At 39.7% G+C, this 21,179-nt stretch overlaps 1 protein-coding gene across 2 annotated transcripts in view; it reads right to left on the reverse strand.

The window, feature by feature from the left end:
* Positions 1–833: 833 nt before the first annotated feature.
* GLMN (glomulin, FKBP associated protein) overlaps positions 834–21,179 on the reverse strand; it is a 41,625-nt gene continuing 21,279 nt past the window's right edge. For both annotated transcript variants that reach the window (XM_062191732.1, XM_062191733.1), the window contains exons 8-19: positions 16,779–16,966; positions 14,958–15,011; positions 12,842–12,872; positions 12,650–12,739; positions 10,678–10,719; positions 10,502–10,575; positions 9,383–9,467; positions 8,112–8,221; positions 7,396–7,459; positions 2,533–2,656; positions 1,188–1,270; positions 834–1,079 (exon numbers count right to left, since the gene is read on the reverse strand). In XM_062191732.1, coding sequence (XP_062047716.1) covers positions 963–1,079; positions 1,188–1,270; positions 2,533–2,656; positions 7,396–7,459; positions 8,112–8,221; positions 9,383–9,467; positions 10,502–10,575; positions 10,678–10,719; positions 12,650–12,739; positions 12,842–12,872; positions 14,958–15,011; positions 16,779–16,966 — 1,062 coding nt within the window. In that variant the 3' untranslated portion in view covers positions 834–962. The remainder of the gene's footprint in view (positions 1,080–1,187; positions 1,271–2,532; positions 2,657–7,395; positions 7,460–8,111; positions 8,222–9,382; positions 9,468–10,501; positions 10,576–10,677; positions 10,720–12,649; positions 12,740–12,841; positions 12,873–14,957; positions 15,012–16,778; positions 16,967–21,179) is intronic.

Raw genomic sequence — 21,179 nt, forward strand, 5'->3', positions numbered from 1 at the left:
TCATTGAGCAAAGCCCTGTTTGGAAAACACTTCAGAAGATAAAACTAAATGATGATCCAATTGTTCCAAATTAGAGTATCAGTTGTAAGTGTTCTTTTGGAAGATTGTTAAAATAGTTAGACCTGCTAAAAACTATAATGTTCAAATACGTATTTACTTTAAAAATGCTTAATTTAAAATAACATGTATACAATTAAAAGTGATTTCATTTTAGCAATTTTGCTGGATGATTCCATTAATAATATTTAGATAGTACATACATTAAAACCCAGATCCAGTTTCTTAAAGATACAAATTGGATGGATAAGTATTTAGTAAGAAATAAAACTACAGAACTTTGTAATTAGCTCCTTAAAGGAAACATCATATTATACTTTTAGGCATTCCACAGGGCATTGAGTTTCTCTGAAATGAATCTTTGCAGATGCTCTCACATTGCAACTTCTGCTGGTGAGGCAGTAATGGGACTTTGCTCCCTAAGACTGCTCCTGAGGCAGGGAACAGGAGACTCTAAGAGAAGCAATCAACAGGCCTGAACTCACAACTTTCTGCACGGTTAACAGTAGTGTGTGTGAAATCCAGCTGACACTAGGGTTTTCAAAATGTTACACAGCATCTAAGTAGAACAAAATATGTACTGGTAGTTTTATAAACTCACTACAATTATATTAATAAAGACAACAAAATTTAATGAAATTTTAATACAAAATTACGAGCTTGTATTGGATTTTCAAAATTATTGTTTAGAATATACATATGGGCATTGTTTATACCATTAGATAACTTTTTAAAACCAAAGAAAACTACCAATCCACACTGTCATTATAGAAACTGATAAATGAAAAAGGCTACATTTATATTTCTAGCAGTTCAATTTTTACAGAAACAAATTTTTATAAAGGTATTAAATAAATAATAGAAAACAGAGTATTTTCTTAGTTTTTATTTAGAAAGTGGAACTTTTACTTTATCCCAGTGTTTTCTTCAGAGGTAGACTTTGTTTTTATTTCAATGAGTTCTTCTACTCGAGCCAGTACACTTTCAATCAAATCAAATGTGAAAAGGGCTGAATGTAAGACCTGCAATGCCAAGAAAAATTAGCGTTACTAATTTTGCCTTTAACACAAGGCAAAGCAGATCAGAGGAAAGACGTCAGCAGGATGTAGCTAAGGAGAATTTCTCGTCACCTGAAGCTGCATTTCAGGAGGCATATTTGGCATCTTTTCTCCACCTACAGTTATAGAACAGAGATCCTTAGACTTCTGTGTTGCTGTAAGAAAAGAGAAGAAAAGTCATGTGTCACACATAACCATTAAAACAACTCTCAGATTTCAATAATAAATGTATAAGCTACTTTCATCATTCACTAACTCAGAATTACGTCTGGGCTGGCATTTAGCCTGTCAGTTAAGATACCAGGTGAGATAGCCCCATCCCACATAGGAGTGCACGGGGTCAGTTAGTGGCTCTGCTCCCAATTCCAACTTCCTAATAATGCAGACTCTGGGAGGCAGCAGGTCTTAGTTCAAGTAATTGGGTCCTGGCTACCCAGGTGGGACACATGGATTGGGTTTCCAGTTCTGGCCCCGGCCTGGACCCCACTGTTGAGGCTTCTGTGTAGTAAACTACTATGGGAGCTCTGCCTCTCTAATCGTCAGTGGCAGCATCATAAATTGTGTCAGCTGTGTAAATTTTTGAGTCTTTAATGTTCAACAGCCCAGGGTATATTTAAATCAAGCTGTAAGCAAATTACCAAAATTAGGAAGTACGAATGAATATTTCTTCATGTAAATAATATTATTTTGGTATGTATAAGGTGTATAAAACTTTTTTTCCAAGTATATAATCAAAATTAAAGCAGGAACACTAAAAAGGACAAGTTCTAGTACAGGTTAAACATCCCCAGCTGAAATCTGAAATGCTTTAAATCCAAAAGTTTTTGAATTATATTCGTACTTGAAAGGTTTCAGATCTTGGAGCACCTGGATTTGGGATTTTTGAGATTAGGAGTATTTAACTGGTGTAAAGTCTATGCAGATATTTCATAATAATAATGATAAAAATTTCTGAAATCTGAGACACTCTGGTCCTAAGCATTTTGAATAAGACATACTCAACCTGTACTGCCTGTTACCAAAAACCACTATACAAATCAAAGCGATGCTATGATTACTATAGAAGTGCTGACTTAAAAACTTCTTTTCCATAATTTGTACACATTTATTCAGGGCTAAGATGGGTGACTCAGTAAAACTGAAGGAAGTACAATGAAACCCACACTAAAATACCTGCAATACAATTAGGTTCTTAATTATACTCAATTCCGCATAAATCTTCACTAACCCATCTCAGTGCTAATTGACTCACAGATCTGCTATGAATCATTTTAAGGAAAAATGACTAAGCTGTGTCCCTTGTTTGGTAGAAAGTAAACAAATACGAAATAAAACAAGTTTTTTATTTTGAATATAATACAGTACTTCCAAATTTTAAGTAATTTTTAGATCTCACTGAAAATTGCACACTACCAACCTTGGCTATTTTCTTGACTGTTTTTAATTTCTGCTTCATAATGTGCTTTTGACATGTTAAGTCCTGTATGGAGTGGTTTTAAGAAATTATTCTCAATCTTTCCAAGTTCTGTCCAAACTCCAGTCTGCTCAGAATTAAGGAAAAAAATTAGTTAATTGGTTTAACATTTATCATTTGCCTACTATTACAAAACAGGCATTAACAGCAGGAGAAACAAAAATGAATGATACATGGTCCTTGTTTTTCCAGGTAAACTAATACATCTAGTCGTTATGCACATACCCATCCAAACAAAAAGCACTGGCTGAAACAAAAATGTCTGCAGTGCACCATGCGCATTACTGCGTCACTGGCACAGCCTCCTGGTTTGAAAGTCTTTAACATGCAAGTTTTTTCCACGAAGAAATTATGTGATGATGATCCACAGTCTGAAACATTTCTCCTCCCCTCTAAGCCAACAATGATTCTACCTTATACTTTCACACCTTGATCTTTCAATTGATACCTTGCCATAGACTTAGCTCTGTAAGATTGTTCCCTTCCCTATTGATGGAAACTCTTCTAACAGGAAGCTCTTCAGAGATTTCTATACCAAGAACATCTGCTGCTAAATACTAAAAGAGGGGAGTCATGAAATCTTCATTTAAAAAAGAAAAAAAAATCCATTGTTACTGTTTCCAGATAATCTTACCCAAGAAAATAGGTTTAAAAAAAAAACAAAAAACACCTTAGGATCTCTTGAAAACCTATGTTGAAATGAACTTTCTTGATCCAAGCAGTATATATTTCACTATTATACCATCCAAAGAAAATCTACACACAGCTGTGAATAACTGGTCACATGAATGACTATCACGCACATCCTTTCCTCCTCTACCACTAGGAAAAGTGAAGTTATAGGGAAAAACTAGGTAAGAATCCAAAACTGAAAACACACATATCCTTTCACTCTGCTTCTGTTTCCTTTGACCCTGCTTTCATTTACATATTACTATTACAAACTGAAAAAGGATATAAGTAGACAAGACAAAAGGTAAAGGATATTATGATTATCGCCTGTGCTTTAGAATAAGTAATGGTAAATCAAAACAATTACAAAAGTACCCACCAAATAAAGAACATTAAGTATAAAATCTAAGTTGGTTTTTTGGGACTAGCATTTGTGGCACAACAAGTTAGGCTGGTGCCTGCAATGCTAGCATCCCATGTGAGGGCCTGTTCAGGTCCCAGCTGCTTCACTCCCAATCCAGCTCCCTGTTAATTTGCTTTGGGAAAATCAGCATAAGATGGCCCAAGTGCTTGCGTCCCTGCATGCGCATGGTAGACTTGGATGAAGTTCCAGGCCCCTGGCTTTGGCCTGCTCCTGCCCCAGCCATTGCAGCCATTTGGGAAGTGAAATGGATGGAAGATTCCAAAGGATGGAAGATTATCTCTCTGTCTCTAACTCTAACTCTGCCTCTCAAATTTTTTAAAAAGTTTTTTAAAAAGTTATTTTTTAACAATCTGTAAGGGTTTTATACTTTTCTATTGACATGTAATAATCGTACATATTTATAGGCTGGTTTTAACAGTAGAGATGGGGGATGATTTATACTATAAGATTCAAGAAAAGTTATGTGAAACTGAGTGTGGAAGTTGGTGTCTGTAACTTAGTCAGAGATCAAGAGGCATAAGACAGCAGAGAGAGGAGAGAATAGCTTAGGCAAGGAGTATATCAGTTGACAGTAACTGAAAATACCAGGTAAAGAAATGCATTAGTATTCAATTATGAATCACTTTATTCTTTGTATTTGAATGATTCTGTTTGTTTTTAAATTTTCCTGTATACCTTTCCAAATGCTTTTCAGTTTACATCTCAGCACACTCAACTTGTCAAAAAGTTACAGGTATGAGTCCTTTTGAATAAAATACCTAAAAATTAGTATTACTAGAGTATCCTTTTGTTTCTCCTTTAACCAAAATTTCTAAAATCTCAGAAGCTGTTACTTATTAATTAACCACAGTGGACACATTTGTCTCTCATTTATGTATACAGCTATGTAAATGAACTTGGGAGAAATGCTTCCATGATAACAGGCAAAAGCTGCCTCAAAGATGTCAGGTTGCCATCTTGGATGAGTATTTTTGCTAGTTTACCTGGAACAGTAATTCTTATAGTAATTTACATGACAACTATTTGGAGTATCTGATCTCTAAGAAAATTTTTTGGAAAACCATTAAATAAGAACGCAATCTTTGGAAGGTGGTTGTAGCTCTTACTTTACTGTAAAATGTTGATACCAAACAGAAGAGAGTCATTATCTGTGGGTCACAGCAGACAGTGCAAAATGTCAAGCTGCTGCCATGTCTTCCCTCTCTAGGGAGAGACCCATCTGCTGCCTCTGCACTACACAGTGCTCCAGACCTAAGAATCTATCACTCCTAATTTACAAGATTCCTTTTCTTCCTGTCAAGCAAATTAGAGTATTTCTTTTAATTTGTTTTTTAAAGATTTATTTATTTATTTGAAAGGCCACCAGAGGGAGAAAGAGAGACAAAGAGCAAGCCAATCTTCCATACATGGGTTCACTCCCCAAATGGCTGCAACAGCCAGGGTTAGGCCAGGCCAAAGTCAGGAGCCAAGAACTCCATCCAAGCCCTTCATGTGTGTGACAGGGGTCCAAGTAGTTGGGCCATCATCTGCTGCCTTTTCAGGTACATTAGTAGGAAACTGTATCAGAAGCTATGCAGCTGGGACTCAAACTGGCCCTCCTCTGTGGGATGCTGGCATTGACAGTCGCAGCTTAACTCACTGTACCACACTACCAGGCCCAGATTATTTCTTATGGAACGTTTTCTGATTGCTAAAATAGTAAAAAAACAAACAAAACCAGACACAAGACTTACAGTTAACCCTCTGGACACCTTCCTAAAGCCTCAGTCTCTACTCCTGCTGAATTTTTTTTTTTTCTTTTCAGGCAGAGTGGACAGTGAGAGAGAGACAGAGAGAAAGGTCTTCCTTTTTCTGTTGGTTCACCCCCAATGGCCGTTGCACCGCACTGTGCACCGCGCTGATCCGAAGCAGGGAGCCAGGTGCTTCTCCAAGCACTTGGGCCATCCTCCACTGCACTCCCGGACCACAGCAGAGAGCTGGACTGGAAGAGGAGCAACCGGACAGAATCCGGCGCCCCGACCAGGACTAGAACCCGGTGTGCCGGCGCCGCAGGCAGAGGATTAGCCTATTGAGCTGCGGCGCCAGCCTCTTGCTGAATTTTAAGTTGTATTTTTTCTATTTTTATTAGAAGTTCCTTAAGGATTCAAGATTTAGCTGGATTTCAAAAGTTCTGGCCACACTGTCTACAGTTATAGCTGTCTCAAACTTACTAAAATATGTGCCCTTGTGCAAATTAATGTCTTTGCTGTGCTGTGCCTACATTATCTATGAAAAGGGAAACACAGCTTCTTATAGCACTGTGAATCACAATCAAATGCTAAACAAGACTGCACCTGGTACTGACAGAACTAACCAGTTTTGGCTAAAGATGGATATACATCTGTCAAGAGGAAAGGAATTTTCTACCTTTTCCAGAAACTTTTTACCCCAAGTAATGAATTTACTTGATGTAGAAAATCTTTTTGGCATCTTTATTACTTTCTTAAGAAAACATCAGCAACTCATGATTCAAGTAGTTACAGTTAATGAAGGTGACATTTAGGGAAAGAAGTTATTAGAACAGGGTAAGTAGAAAGAGAGAAGATAAAAAGTTAATATAATTTTACAGCATTACACATCTCCCTCAAATACTTTTCTATTTATTGAACACTTTTAATGATGAGCTATTAAAAAAAAATTCAACTTCCTACACATTATCCAAAAGGTGCTGTTAACAAATTTGGTTTTAGTGCTGAAAACACTTCAATTTGTCATATTTGATGAAGCAAAATTAAAATATCAGATGATTTTCTTCTATATAGCTCAGATTTAAATCATGAACTATAGGCAGAAAGAACTAAACAGGACACCCAAATATATGTTGTGTTCCACAAGGATAATTAACTTAGGACCTGCAACTGAACAACCCGATAAGGCTAAGCACTACTTTCAGCAAAAGAGCATAAGCAGAGCTGCTTCTGATCCAGCTCCCTGCTAATGGGCCTGGGAAGGCAGCAGAAGACGGCTCAATTGTCTGGGCCCCTGCCGCCTATGGGGGAGACCAGGATGGAGTTCCTGGCTCCTGGCTTTGGCTTGGTCCAACCCTGGTTGTTGTAGCCATTTGGAAAGTGAACCAAAGGATGGAAAGTATCTCTGTGTCTCTCTTTGTCAACCTGCCTTTCAGATGAATAAATTAAAAAGAGAAAATTAAAAAACACTGCTTTAAAAAAAAAGAGAGAGAGCAGGGGCTGGCATCATGGTGTAGAAGGTAAAGCTGCCTTTACCAGTTTGTGTCCTGGCTGCTCCATTTCCGATTAACAGCTCTCTGCTACGGACTGAGAAAGCAGTGGAAGATAGCCCAAGTCCTTGGGCCCCTGCACCCGTGTAGGAGACCTGGATGTAGTTCCTAGCTCCTGGCTTCGAACTGGCCCAGCCCTGGCCATTGTGGTTATCTAAGGAGTGAATGAAAGATCTCTCTCCCTCTCTCTCTCTCTAACTCTGACTTTCAAATAAACAAATAATTACCTTTAAAAAAAGAAAGAGCACAGGTACAGCAGGAAAGGAAAAGGGCAGGGAAGCTCTATTTGGGATAGTAAATGCTCCTGGGAATTAACTTCAGGTTTTAGAATAATTGTTGGCACTTTTTCCAGCCTTTGTAACTTGGAACATCTGAAACATTCCTTACAAATTTTAAATATACTCACAGTTTCTTCATCAAATAATTCACTTACTTGATTGTCATTTTCATTATCTTTGATAATCAAATATCTCAACATATTTAATGATGCCATAATCCTGTTAATTAAACATATATTTGTTACTTATAGCTTCATATAATTAACAGCAATTTCAATGTATATTAAAATCTTGTATACATTTTGATAATTATGTTTGTCATTAAAAATTATTCATGTATCTTTTGGAGTTGTAGTAACACTCTTGTTTACATTTAAGTTCACAGAGTTCAATTATGAAAATTACTATTTTTTTCTTCAACAGAATCTTGTTATCTTTAATATTTGACAGCATCATCTCTTGTTTGAATTTTAAGATTTCTTTTATAAATGTTTAAAATCATTTGTCAATGTCTACTGTGGGGTTTACTAAATTATATGTTCTATATTTTAAAAAATGACCTGGAAAATAAAAACAACAAAACCTAAACACATAAGCTTTTTTATCAGTTATATGCAGGTGATTCTTAGTTTTAGTTACAAATGCTGCAGTTGCCAACATCTGTGGAATGGTGATTGCAACAAAGATATAAAATTACAATGCTGGTCATTAATCTGGGAAAAACAGGTTGCTGCACATTTATCAAATCACTTACATAGGAAGCTCGCTATGTAATTTTATGAAGTAACCCCCTAGATTATAAAATCACAGGAAAACACATTTTTATTAGTTTAGGTGTTTACCGTGTGAACTTCAGTAATGGTCACCTCACCTGTCTGAGTTTTGCAGTAAATCCGTTTCAGCACCCTCTGGGAGGGAGAGCACCAAATCCAGAAGAGAAATCAGCTGTGGTCCTGTAAACCATTTATCGTTTTGCATTTTCTAAAAAGCAAAAAAAAATTTGTAAAAGTTTTAAATAACAGCTTGTCACTACAGAAATAAACCATTATTATGTTTTTTAAAAATATTTTAAACTTTAGGGCCAGTGCTGTGATGCAGCAGGTAAAGCCGTGTCCTATTGCATCCCATATGGGAGCCAATTCGAGTCCCGGCTGCTCCACTTCCAATTCAGCTCTCTGCTATGGCCTGGGAAAGCAGTGGAGGATGGCCCAAGTCCTTGGGCCCCTGCACCCATGTGGGAGACCAGGAAGAAGCTCCCGGCTCCTGGCTTTGGATCAGCGCAGCTCTGGCAGTTGCAGCCAACTGGGGAATGAACCAACGGATGGAAGACCTCTCTCTCATTCTCTCTCTCTGCCTCTCCTTCTCTCTGTAACTCTTTCAAATAAATAAATCTTTAAAAAAATTTCCATATATTCATTCACTTTTCAGACCTACAGAACAAAACCTGCCATTTTGAGCATATTAGTGCTCTTTCTGTTTTCTGTATGGGATTACTGAGTATTCTCAAATAAATGAGAATTGTTTCCATTAATTTTTCCAAATTATATATCAAAACAAAAAGTTACCAGCAGCTCGAAAAATTAAAATAATTTAAATTTATAGTTAACAGAAGTTTTCAAGATTCAAGTGTGTGGTGTTTGTGGTTATGTATGTCTTTGTGTGTGTGTGTGTGCGTGTGTGTGGCATGTGTGTATGTGTCTGAAGTAGTACTAGGGGCAGGCATTTGGTGTGGAGGTTAAGATGCTGCCTGGGATGCCTGCATCTCACACTGAAATGCCCGAGGTCAAGTCCTGGCGCCAGTCTCAATGGGAGCTTCCTGCTAATGCATATCCTGGGAGACAGCTGGTGATGGCTCGAGTACTTGGGTCCCTGCCATCCATGTAGGACATCCTAATTGAATTTATGGTTCGTGGTCAGGCACTGGGAATTGGAACAGCAGGTGAGAGATCTCTTGCCCTACATTCTCCACTCCATCTCTCTGATTTTCAAATAAATGATTTTTTTAAAAAAGTAAAAATAGGCAAAAATATACTAATACTAGAAAGAGACTGAGGAGCAAAACCTCACATTTAATGTATTCTACATATGAATATTTTACCCTACTAAATAAATTGGTAGGTAATATTGTGTCTATGCTCTTACCTTAAATGACATGTCAATTTGATTTTTGATATTTTGAATAATAAAGGCCTCCACACCTGAATGATTACTGGTATTCAATAAGCACCTTAAAAGCAAAATCACAAAACACAAAATTATTCTAGGCTGTATTACAATTACTCTGGATACATTTGCAGTAATTTAACATGGCAAGAATAAGCATCAGTCTAACAACCTAAAAACTACCCAAATTGTTCCTTGTAAAAGCAGACTTGTGCTGGCTAGATTAATTAAGCAAAGAAAGGAAATTCAGTATGACCAGCTTAAGAAAGGAGGAGAATCCTTCGTCAAGATACAGAAAGCAAGCAGAAAAGCTGGTATAAGGACTAGTTACTGAGATTTCACAAACCTGCTCTGACTGGTAACTGAAATGAAGGTCGGATCAAGAGTGCAAGTATTAGCTCATCCCAAAGAAGATTCTGTAGCACTTCACCACTATCAAAATCTGTTTTTAACTCATTTTTATTACCTAGAATGGGGCCGATAAACTTAGGTCTGCAGGTCAAATCTTGCCTACTGTCCGTTTTGGACAATAGTTTTACTGGAACACAATAATTTCTAATACAAAGACAAAGCTGAGCAACTGGAATACACTGTGAGGCCCATAACACCTATCTTCACTATTTGGCCCTATACAGAGAATTTAAATCTTTAACTTAGAAAATTGTTACAATCTTTTCTGCCACAAACAGCACTATTGGACAGCTCTAATATCAACTTAAAATGAATGGCCTGTCAGTTATAACTCCAGAGCCATTAATTTCAACAGTGAACAATGGAAATCGTTACATATGTAAAGTTCTAGCAAGAGTATTATCAATCTCAGTTTAATCTTTCTTTAAAATTTAAGAATACATAAACCTTTAGGTTTTAAATATTTCAATTAATTGAAATATATATTATTCTTATAATACATACACACATATGTATATAAACCCCTTCTCTACCTATCTGAGGTAAGAGAACTTACTACAATGAGGTTTCCAATTACAGCTGAATTACACATAAGACATACTGAAATACCACACACTAGAATAATTACAGGCTAACTTGCCTTTCAATCAACCACACACTTAGCAACTACCCTTGCTTGATACATACCTAAATAATGTATATTTGCCTTGTGAATCCAACTTGTTAATATATAGCTGAAGCATAGCTAAACCCTTTTTCCTCTAAAATGGAACAAATAATATTGTTAACATAAAATGAAAAAATATTTTAAAATATTGTTACTTATCAAAATTTCTCACTGTAACCAATTATTACTTACATACCAGTGTTTCAATGGGGCAAAGTGTCATTACTTTGACTAAACCCTGAAAACAAAACAAAACAAAAAATTTTTAATTCAGATACAACAAACAAGCATATTATCAATACTGGGTACTAAAAATTTAAAGAACTGTAGGTAGGAAAGTTAAAAGTGAAGTAAATTTGTTTTTCCCTGAGCCTTTCATTCCACCATTCCAAGTCTACCACACGGCTAACTATAATCGACTTTGTAAGTAATAGTGTTGTATTACAAAGTGTGATTTTAAAAGTAAATGTGTTTTACTATGAAACTTAAAAACACTACTAGTCAAACAATACCCTATACCTTGTGTGGTTGTGTGAGTGCAGCCTGTTGAAATCCTTGCTTAGTATATACGAAGTTGATCTTCAGTATATGAAGGTAATTAAAAATGAAGCTCGATAAAGGGCGGGATGGGAGAGGGAGTGGGGAGGGCCATGGAAGGGAGGGAGGTTGGGGGGGAAGCCACAACAATACAAAAGTTGCACTTTGTAAATTCACATTTATGAAATAAAAAAAATAAAAAATAAATAAAAAAAAGAAATGCTATAGCAGTTTTGAATCTCATTCATGTTCTAAAAATGGAAGAAGTTGCATATTACAACATGATATTATCATTAAAAGTTTTAAATAAATATTTGCCACTTCTTGAGAAAAAAAAAAAGGAAGGAAATCTTGAAGTATTTAACTATTTGTCAGTAAGAAACAGCTCTTTGATACTAAAGCATCCTACATTCTGGTTGTGTGTGTATGAGTGGGACAGCTGCAGAAGTGTGTGTATGAAATTACAATTAATTGTTATGAGTCATTGATCTGAAGTCTCCTTGGAAGATCTAGTAAAGGCCATTTTTAGAGAAAAATCAACTTCCCTTTGTTATTTATTTTCAACATTGCTTGGCTATTTAAGTTTTTGTCCTAACCTTTATTTTAAGAATTATGGTCACAAAATCAATTTTTACATTTTAGCTAAAATTGATATTGCTATATTGCCAAGGGAAACCACTGCCTTGAATGTTGGATGGTCCCAGTTAGACATCTGTGGCTCTTGTGCTTATCCCAGATTTTCCTCCACCATGTGTATTTTGAATAACATTAATAAAAATTTGAAGTTGAACTAAAAAAAAAATGAATTATATTTTTAATTATTTATTGTTTAGAGTGGTAAGAATATGAAATCAAACACAGAAATGCAATCCATTCATTAAAAATCAACAACCTTAACACATGAAGGGGATCTTCAAAGAATCATATAAAATACATATATAAAATACATATAAGATTCATATAAAATACATACAATAAAACCATGATAGATTTCAAACATTTTGCACCAAATAAAAGTATCTTTTAATTCCATTTTTCCATGAATTTTCTGAAATACCACTGTATTAACAAAAGTCAGCCATGTTATTCCATTTTTAAGAAAGATCTATACTCATAGCTAAAGACCTACTTGGATATCATAACAAAGAGTGCTAGGCAAAATTAACCACAGGAGGGAACAAAATGTGGATTAGCCTTTTCAGTAACGGGTCAGTGTAGACTCCTAAAGATGTAGTCCTGAGAATCTGAGTTATGAGGAAAATAAAGGAGTTTCTTTAACTAAGCTTCTCACAGAAAGTGTGTAAGAATAAGGTTATCCTTTTCCACTGGATGCTATGCTATTAATTGTGGTAGTCACTCATGGCAAAATTTAATTTAAATTTAAAATTCAACTGCTCATCACACTAGCCACACATTCCAAGTGTTCAAAGCAGCTAGTGGCTTTCACACTGTATAGCACAGATAATAGAACACTTCCATCATCACGCAGTGTTCCACTGAATAGCACTGCATGAGTGCTTTCAAAGGACATAAACAGAAGAAAACGGAAGTAGGATCAGAAAACACCTTTACCTTACAAAGTTCAGAATAGACTGCGTTAAAATTAGAGTATCTTTTGTTGTTGTTTTTACCTGAGGTACAGTAAGAAAACTCTTGATTTCCAAGTACTGATAAAGGAGACTGTTGTCCTCTATTCTTAACAAGCCATTCTCCAGCAATTCCTATAGATTAAAATTATGAAGATACACACATGGTGAAATCAGCAGCTATAATTGTTGACACGACTATGTATTTAAATTACAATGAGAATAAAGACATCTTACCAATCCTTTGGAGAAAACAGACTCTTCTGTTCTGGAAGAGAATGTTAAAATATATCAACATGATTTAATAAATTGGTTTAGAACAATTCTTCACTTTAGGAAAAATAAATAATTGAAATGAAAAGATTTTTAAAATATACATCATTAAGAAGAACTTCTCTTCAAGAATTTGCCAAAATTCTTAATCCACTTTGATCTTTTCATTTAGCTACTGACATCCAAAGGAGATCAAAATTAGCCTGCTCAGAGTTTATTTCCTGATGACAAATCAACAGATCTGCAAAAGCTAGTGTTAATAATACTTTGTGATCAGCACTGTGGTGTAGTAGGTAAAGCTGCTGCCTGTAGCGCTGGCATCCCACATGGGTGCTGGGTCGAGTCCTGGCTGCTCCATTTCCAATCCAGCTCTCTGCTATGGCCTGGGAAAGCAGTGGAAGATGGCCCAGGTCCTTGGGCTCCCGCACCCGCATCGGAGACCCAGAAGTTTCTGGCTCCTGACTTTGGATTAGTGCAGCTCCAGCCACTGCGGACACCTGGGGAGTGAACCAGCAGATGGAAGACCTCTCTCTCTCTCTCTCTCTCTCTAGTGGATGGAAGACACCACCCCCCGCAGCCTCTCTGTAACTCTGCCTTCCAAATAAAGCAATCTTTAAAGAAAAATACTTTATATTCCACTTGACCATTATGTAAAATCTTTTCAGTTTTTTTAACCCACTGTGCCACAGCATCGGCCCCTCAGTTCTTTTTATACAAAAAAGAATTAAATGCTTTTCACTTATGATGATACTTTTTTTGAAAAAGTTCTAATCATTCTTAACTAAATAATATCTGTGGCAAAAACTATCTCAGGCTCCAGGCTCTTATTCTAATCCCACAAGAAATTAAATGTGTTTTTAGTTCAATGACTAAACAATTTGAAAAGCTCAGGAGTGTAGCACTTACTACATTCAACACAATGTATATTCTCTGTATGAGTTAAGAGACTACGTGAAATGAATATAAAATCACTAAAGCCTACACAACAAAGCAAATTCACAGCATTAATAACTACTGTGGGGCGGCGTTGTGGCACAGCGGGTTAACGCCTGAAGCATTAGCATCCCATGTGGGTGCCAGTTCGAGACCTGGCTGCTCCTCTTCCATTCCAGCTCTCTGCTATGGCCTGGGAAAGCAGTAGAGGATGGCCCAAGTCCTTGGGTCCCTGCACCTGTGTGGGAGACCCAGAGGAAGCTCCTCTCTCTCTCTCTCTCGCTCTCTCTCCCTGTACCTGTGTGGGAGACCCAGAGGAAGCTCCTCTCTCTCTCTCTCTCTCTCTCTCTCTCTCTCTCTCTCTCTCTCTGCCTCTCCTCTGTGTAACTCTGACTTTCAAATAAATAAATAAATCTTTAAAAAAAAAAAAACTACTTGTGTCAGGAAACCCATGGAAATTGAAATTCCTGCCTTGTAGGCTGAGGCTTTGGACATCTGCCATGTTACAAATCTTCCTTCACTGGGAAGAGAACACTGAGAGATGACATTAGTATCCCCGGAGTACAGTACTGCAAGGCACTGACTGGTCCCAGAGATAATTTCAACATGTTATAGTGTAAGAAAAGTATTGAATTTTTCAAAATTCTTACATTTCTATCTGGAGAAATTAAGTTTATTTGCCCCCTTGCAATTTTTTTTTTTTTTTAAAGAAAAAGTCCTGCTTTTTTTTTTTTTTAAAGATTCATTTATTTGAAAGGTAGAGAGAGAGTGAGAGAGATCTTCCATTCACTGGTTCACTGCCCAAATGGCCACCAGGGCTGAGCCAAGCTAAAGCCAGGAGTAACAAACTCAAGTCTCTGGGCCCCTGTACCCACATGGAGACCTGGAAGAAGCTCCTGGCTCCTGGCTTCAGCCTGGCCCAGCTCTGGCCATTGTGGCCATTTGGGGAGTGAACCAGTGGATAGAAGATTCCTCTCATTCTCTCTCTCTCTCTCTCTTTCTCTCCTTTTCTCCCTGTATCTCTGCCTTTCAAATAAATTTTAAAAAAAACCATTTGTCTATTTTGTTTTTATTGCTTGAGCCCTTGTGATCCTATCTAAAAAACTGTTGCCTATACCATTCTAAGATGCCATCTAAATTATCTTACCTTTGCAAAAAGACTTCAATATGCCCCATATTAAACTGCAAAAGGTACGATGGGCTGAAACAGAAAAAAATAGTAAATATAATATATAAACACTAAAATTTTTTATACACCTATGAGAGTATGTTCAAGGAAAATGGAACTACAAGGTAAATTCACTTTGGCACCAGAAAATCCATGCATAGGTTTTTGTCCTAATACACATTTTCCATGAATTTTCTGAAGAGCCTTACATATACTGTGGTTGGCTAAACTGTGTCCCCCTGCAAAAAGCTATGTTGGGAGTCCTAACTCTAGTACCTCAGGATATGATCTTACTCGAATTTGGGGATAGTGTTTTGTTTTTTTTACAGAAGTAATCATGTTAAAGTGAGTTCACTGAGCCCTAATCCAGGGGGAATGTGGACAGGGAGACTGCCACGTGAACACGAAGAGGACAGGATAACGCATCTGCAGCCAGAGAGCTTTCAAGATTGTAAGCAAACCACCAGGAGCTAAGGAAGAGACACGAGTCTCCTTCATAGCCCTCAGAAGCAACGACCCCTTCAATAAGACACCCTGATCTCAGACTTCTAGCCTCCAGAACTATGACAGGTTTCTGTGATTTCACAAGCCAGTGTGAGGCACTTTGTTACAGCGGCCCTAGCAAACTATCAGGCATACACTGGTTATTTTAGTGGTAGGAAATGATGAGTATACATAGACTCTGGAGTCAGATACAATTGTACTGGAATTTCTACCTATACCTTTAATTAGTTGTATAATCTTGGGTGCTACCTTGTCTGCTACTTTTATGTTTAAATTGAAATAATGGTTTCTTTCACAAGGTTATTGCAAAGATTAGATAGTGTACTAGCCTAACGTTTCATGCATGATGAACATGCAAAGAGCAGCCATTTTTGTAATATTTATTTATACCCCTAAGTATATTCATATATAAACATAAATGTATATTAATACACCCAATGACTAAAACTATCAAAATCCATCACAGACTTTAAAGTCCAGAAGTTGTTACATTATAAAATTATACATTTATTTGAAAAATAATTTTGATAAACTTCATGGGAGAAAGACAAGATCAAGGTAATTACAATGGGAGAATTCAACTGAAATTGGGTACCGAGAGAAGGCTTTACTCAGAAAGTGACACTGAGATGGCTCTAAGCAAGGGTGCAGGAAAGTTTGACACATCTGTGTAAGAAAACCAAAGGACTGTGCTATCAGAGCCCCGCAAACAAGAGCAACGGCTACAGGAGATGAAACAGTGCATTCGAGCAGTGAGCAGATGGTGCAGAAACTTGACTGGAGTCACAAGGAGGCATTTAGACTTTGTTCTTGGAGCAGTACAAAACTGCTGAAGGGTTTCCAATGCATATTTCTTTGTAGTGTGTTCAGAACAGGTTGGATTAAAAGGGAATGAGAACGGATATATAAATACCTTCTTAGGATTATAGTCGTAATCCAGTGAAGAGATGATGACCCCCAAGAGTGCTTAGCTAGTTCCCTCTCTTTTAGCCCAGGGTGGCCCCCCAGTCTTCAAAGTCATGCCTGGTTTAACACTTTCTGCCTCTTGTCTTGTGCCAGTCCCGTGCCAGTCCCCTGCCCCTCTTGTCTTTATCGTCCCCTTACATAGACTTCAACACCATCCTGTTTCACGGATTCCTACTGCCTTTAGTAGATTATAGCCAGTATCACTTAGAAAAACAGCCTCTCTTTTAACTTTATTTTTAAGTATATATTAATATGCATATATTGACTGCAGAAAATTGAGAGTCTAATGATATTTCTTTTAGAATATATAAATAAATCAAACACTCTTACCTTAAGACCATCGGAAGCTGATCAATACTGATGCCCTGTACAAATACTAGATAGGCCAGTGAAGCCATAGAGTCTGCTAACTGTTTATCTTCTTCTTCCTCAAATTCAAGGTAATTCCAAGTCTTCTTTTTCCTTCCATGATTAAAAATCATTTTGGGGAAAGGGTGTCCAATTGCTGATAAAAACCCCTGTGAAATGGATACAAAAGGACAATAGCAGACAGACTCTAAGTGCCCCAGCCACAACCACAACCACAACCACAACCACATCCCATATATCCCCTCCGCTGAGGGTCCCAACCTTCAAGACTTGTCAGAATTCAGCAAGAAGTCACCCAAATGATCAGGAAGTTTTTTTTTTATTTTTTAAAGATGCATTTATTTATTTGAAAGTCAGGGTTACACAGAGAAAGGAGAGGCAGAGAGAGAGAAAGGTCTTCCATCCGCTGGTTCACTCCCTAGTTGGCTGCAATGGCCGGAGCTGCGCTGATCCAAAGCCAGGAGGCCAGGCCGGCGCCGCGGCTCAAAGGCTAATCCTCCGCCTTGCGGCACCGGCACACTGGGTTCTAGTCCCGGTCGGGGCACCGGTCCTGTCCTGGTTGCCCCTCTTCCAGGCCAGCTCTCTGCTGTGGCCATGGAGTGCAGTGGAGGATGGCCCAAGTGCTTGGGCCCTGCACCCCATGGGAGACCAGGATAAGCACCTGGCTCCTGCCATCGGATCAGCGTGGTGCGCCGGTCGCAGTGCGCTGGCAGCAGCGGCTATTGGAGGGTGAACCAACGGCAAAAGGAAGACCTTTCTCTCTGTCTCTCTCTCTCTCTCACTGTCCACTCTGCCTGTCAAAAAAAAAAAAAAAAAAAAAAAAAAAAAGCCAGGAGGCCAGGAAGAAGCTCCTGGCTCTTACGTGGGTGCAAGGGCCCAAGGATTTGGGCCATCTTCCAATGCTTTTCCAGGCCATAGCAGAGAGCTGGATCGGAAAAGGAGCAGCCGGGACTAGAACCGGCGCCCATATGGGATGCTGGCGTTTCAGGCCAGGGCGTTAACCCACTGTGCCACAGCGCCCCCCCCCCCCTTTTAATATTTATTTATTTGGAAGACAAGAGCAACAAACAGAGGTAGAGACAGAGAGGAGACTTTCCATTTGCTGGTTTATCCCCCAACTGCCCACAACAGCCAGTTCTGGGCCAGACTAAAGCCAGGGACCAGGAATTCTTCTCACACATGAGTGGCAGGGGCCTAAGTACATGGGCCTTCATCTGCTACTTCCCCAAGCACACAGAAGATGGATCAAAAGTGGAATTAGCAAGGACATGAACTGGCACTCTATATGGGATGCTAGCATTGCAAGTGTAGCTTGTCACACTCACTGTGCACAATACTGGCCTGTGTGATGTAGGTAGGGCCTGTAATCAGCTGGTTTGTTATTCAGAACCAAGACTATCCTGGGAAGGCCTGACCTAATTGAGCAGAAGGTTTTTAAAGAGGTACAGGCCTTCCCTCTGAGCCAGCAACTCTCCCTTGCTGCCTTTCACAACCGAGTCACCATGTCATGAGCCAGCTGCATGGCCAGGGCATCCACAGAGCCTCCAGAAGCTGTGGTCCCTGGCTGGGGTTGGGGGCCATACTGTGGCATAGCGGGTAAAGCTACCACCTACAGTGCCCGCATCCCATATGGGTGCCGGTTCAAGTCCCAGCTGCTCCACTTCCGATCCAGCTCTCTGCTATGGCCTGGGAAAGCAGTAAAGATGGCCCAAGTCCTTGGGCCCCTGCACCCACGTGGGAGACCTGGAGGAAGCTCCTAGCTCCTGGCTTCGGATTGGTGCAGCTCTGGCCATTGTGGCCATCTGGCGAGCGAACCAGCAGATAGAAAACCTCTCTCTCTGCCTCAGCCTTTCTGTAACTCTGTCTTTCAAATAAATAAATAAATCTTGAAGGAAAGAAAGAAAGGAAGGAAGGAAGGAAGCAAGCAAGCAAATGGGGGCCTCAGTTCTTGAGCCTGAGGTGATGAATTGTGCCAACACTTTGGGGAACAAGAAGATGTGAGCACATGTGAGCTTATCTTTTCTCAGTTAAGTTTCTGATGACACTGCAGGAACAATTAATGACTGGCGATAGGCTTAAGAACACCCTGAACAGGCCGGCGCCGTGGCTTAACAGGCTAATCCTCCGCCTTGCGGCACAGGCACACCGGGTTCTAGTCCCGGTTGGGGCGCCGGATTCTATCCCGGTTGCCCCTCTTCCAGGCCAGCTCTCTGCTATGGCCCGGGAAGGCAGTGGAGGATGGCCCAAGTCCTTGGGCCCTGCACCCGCATGGGAGACCGGGAGAGGCACCTGGCTCCTGGCTTCGGATCAGTGAGATGCGTTGGCCGCAGCGGCCATTGGAGGGTGAACCAGCGGCAAAAAGGAAGACCTTTCTCTCTGTCTCTCTCTCTCTCACTATCCACTCTGCCTGTCAAAAAAAATAAATAAATAAAAGAACACCCTGAACAGAGGATCCAACTAAGCGAAGACCAGACTCCTGAGCCACAGGAACTGTGATTTTAAAAAGTACATCGTGGGGCTGGCGCTGTGCGAGTAAACCTGCCACCCGCAGTGCCGGCATCCCATATAGGTGCTGCTTCAAGTCCCAGCTGCTCCATTTCTGATCCAAGTCTCTGCTATGGCCTGGGAAAACAGCAGAAGATGGCCCAAGTGCTTGGGCTCCTGCACCCATGTGGGAGACCTGGAAAAAGCTCCTGGCTCTTGGCTCTGGATCAGTGCAGTTCAGCCTCTTTGTAATTCTGCCTTTCAAATAAATAAATAAAATCTTTTTTTTTTTTTTTTGAAAGGCAGAGTTAGACAGTGAGAGACAGAGAGAAAATTATAGACAGTGAGAGACAGATAGAGAGAAAGGTCTTCCTTTTGTTGGTTCACTCCCCTAACGGCCGCGATGGCCGGCGCTGCGCCGATCTGAAGCCAGGAGCCGAGTACTTCTTCCCGGTCTCCCATGTGGGTGCAGGAACCCAAGCACTCGGGCCATCCTCCGCTGCCCACCAGGGCCACAGCAGAGAGCTGGACTGGAAGATGAGCAACTGGGACTAGTACCCGTGTCCCAACCGGGACTAGAACCCGGGGTGCCGGCGCCGCAGGTGGAGGATTAGCCAATTGAGCCGTGACCCCGGCCAATAAATAAAATCTTAAACAAAAAAAAAGTATGTTGTTTTACTGCTACATTCACAGGAATTCTTACACAGCAGAAGAAAACTAGTATAGAAGTCAACAGCAAAATCATATTTTACATAAGAATTTAAATGTCAGATGGTTTTCTAAATCAATTCAGCACCAGCTGGTAGCTAAACGACTGCTGGATGGAGGGCTCTGAAGTAAACAAAAGGAATCATTTTGTATTTCTTTTAAGATTTTATTTATTTATTTCAGAGGGAAATTTAGAGGGAGAGACAGAGAGAGAGGTCTTCCATCCGCTGGTTTCTTCCCCAAATGGCCCCAACAGCCGGTGCTGGGCCAATCCAAAGCCTGGAGCTAGGAGCTTCTTCTGGGTCTCCCATGTGGGTGCAGGGGTCCAAGCACTTCGGCCATCTTCCACTGCTTTCCCAGACTATAGCAGAGACCTGGCTCGGAAGAGCAGCAACTATGACACAAACCGGTGCCCGTATGGGATGCCAGTGCCACACACAGAGGCTTAGCCTACTGCATAACAGCACTGGCCCCATCATTTTGTATTAAAAAACCATTTTTCTTAACTGCTTCAGGCATCGAAAATAGAAAGTGGATGCCAGGAATTGAAGAGAAGGGAGAATGGGAAGTTAGTATTTATGGGAACAGTTTCAAGTGGGCAGACAAAAACACGCTGCATATGGAGGCTCATAATGACCGTGAAACAAACAACATGGACACACTTACTACTACCAAAGTGTGTGCTTGTAAAGTTAAAATGTTACATTTTGAGTTATGTATTTTCTACCACCATTTCTTTACAAAGTGCTTCTGAGGTATGAGAGAGCAATCTAAACGTGGGAGACATAAAAGTATCATGGAATGAGAGTAAGCCACGCATCAGCCGGATGACCACTCCTCTCAGAACAGCGCTCCACCGGCCGCTGTCTGCCTCCCTCCAGAGCGGGCTGCAGGAACCTGCTCAGCAGCAGGGCCTGAGGAGACAATGCTCTTCTTGGGTCACATGGGTTCTGGTAGCACAAGGGAAAAAGAGGCATCCTTGTATGAGTCGACAGACCAAAGGGTAGAAGCTTTACACTCGGGAAACATAGGTCACCCCTCTATTTTACACTATTTCTAATTTCACATGATCAGATAGTGTTGTGTGACAACAGGGAGGGGCTTTTGTTGTTGTTTGTTCTGTTGAAACAGCTTTTGAGTTTTGACTCCACCACTCACTAGCTGTGTGAC

The sequence above is a fragment of the Lepus europaeus genome, chromosome 5, assembly GCF_033115175.1.
Source record: "Lepus europaeus isolate LE1 chromosome 5, mLepTim1.pri, whole genome shotgun sequence".
In the NCBI taxonomy this organism is placed as follows: domain Eukaryota; kingdom Metazoa; phylum Chordata; class Mammalia; order Lagomorpha; family Leporidae; genus Lepus; species Lepus europaeus.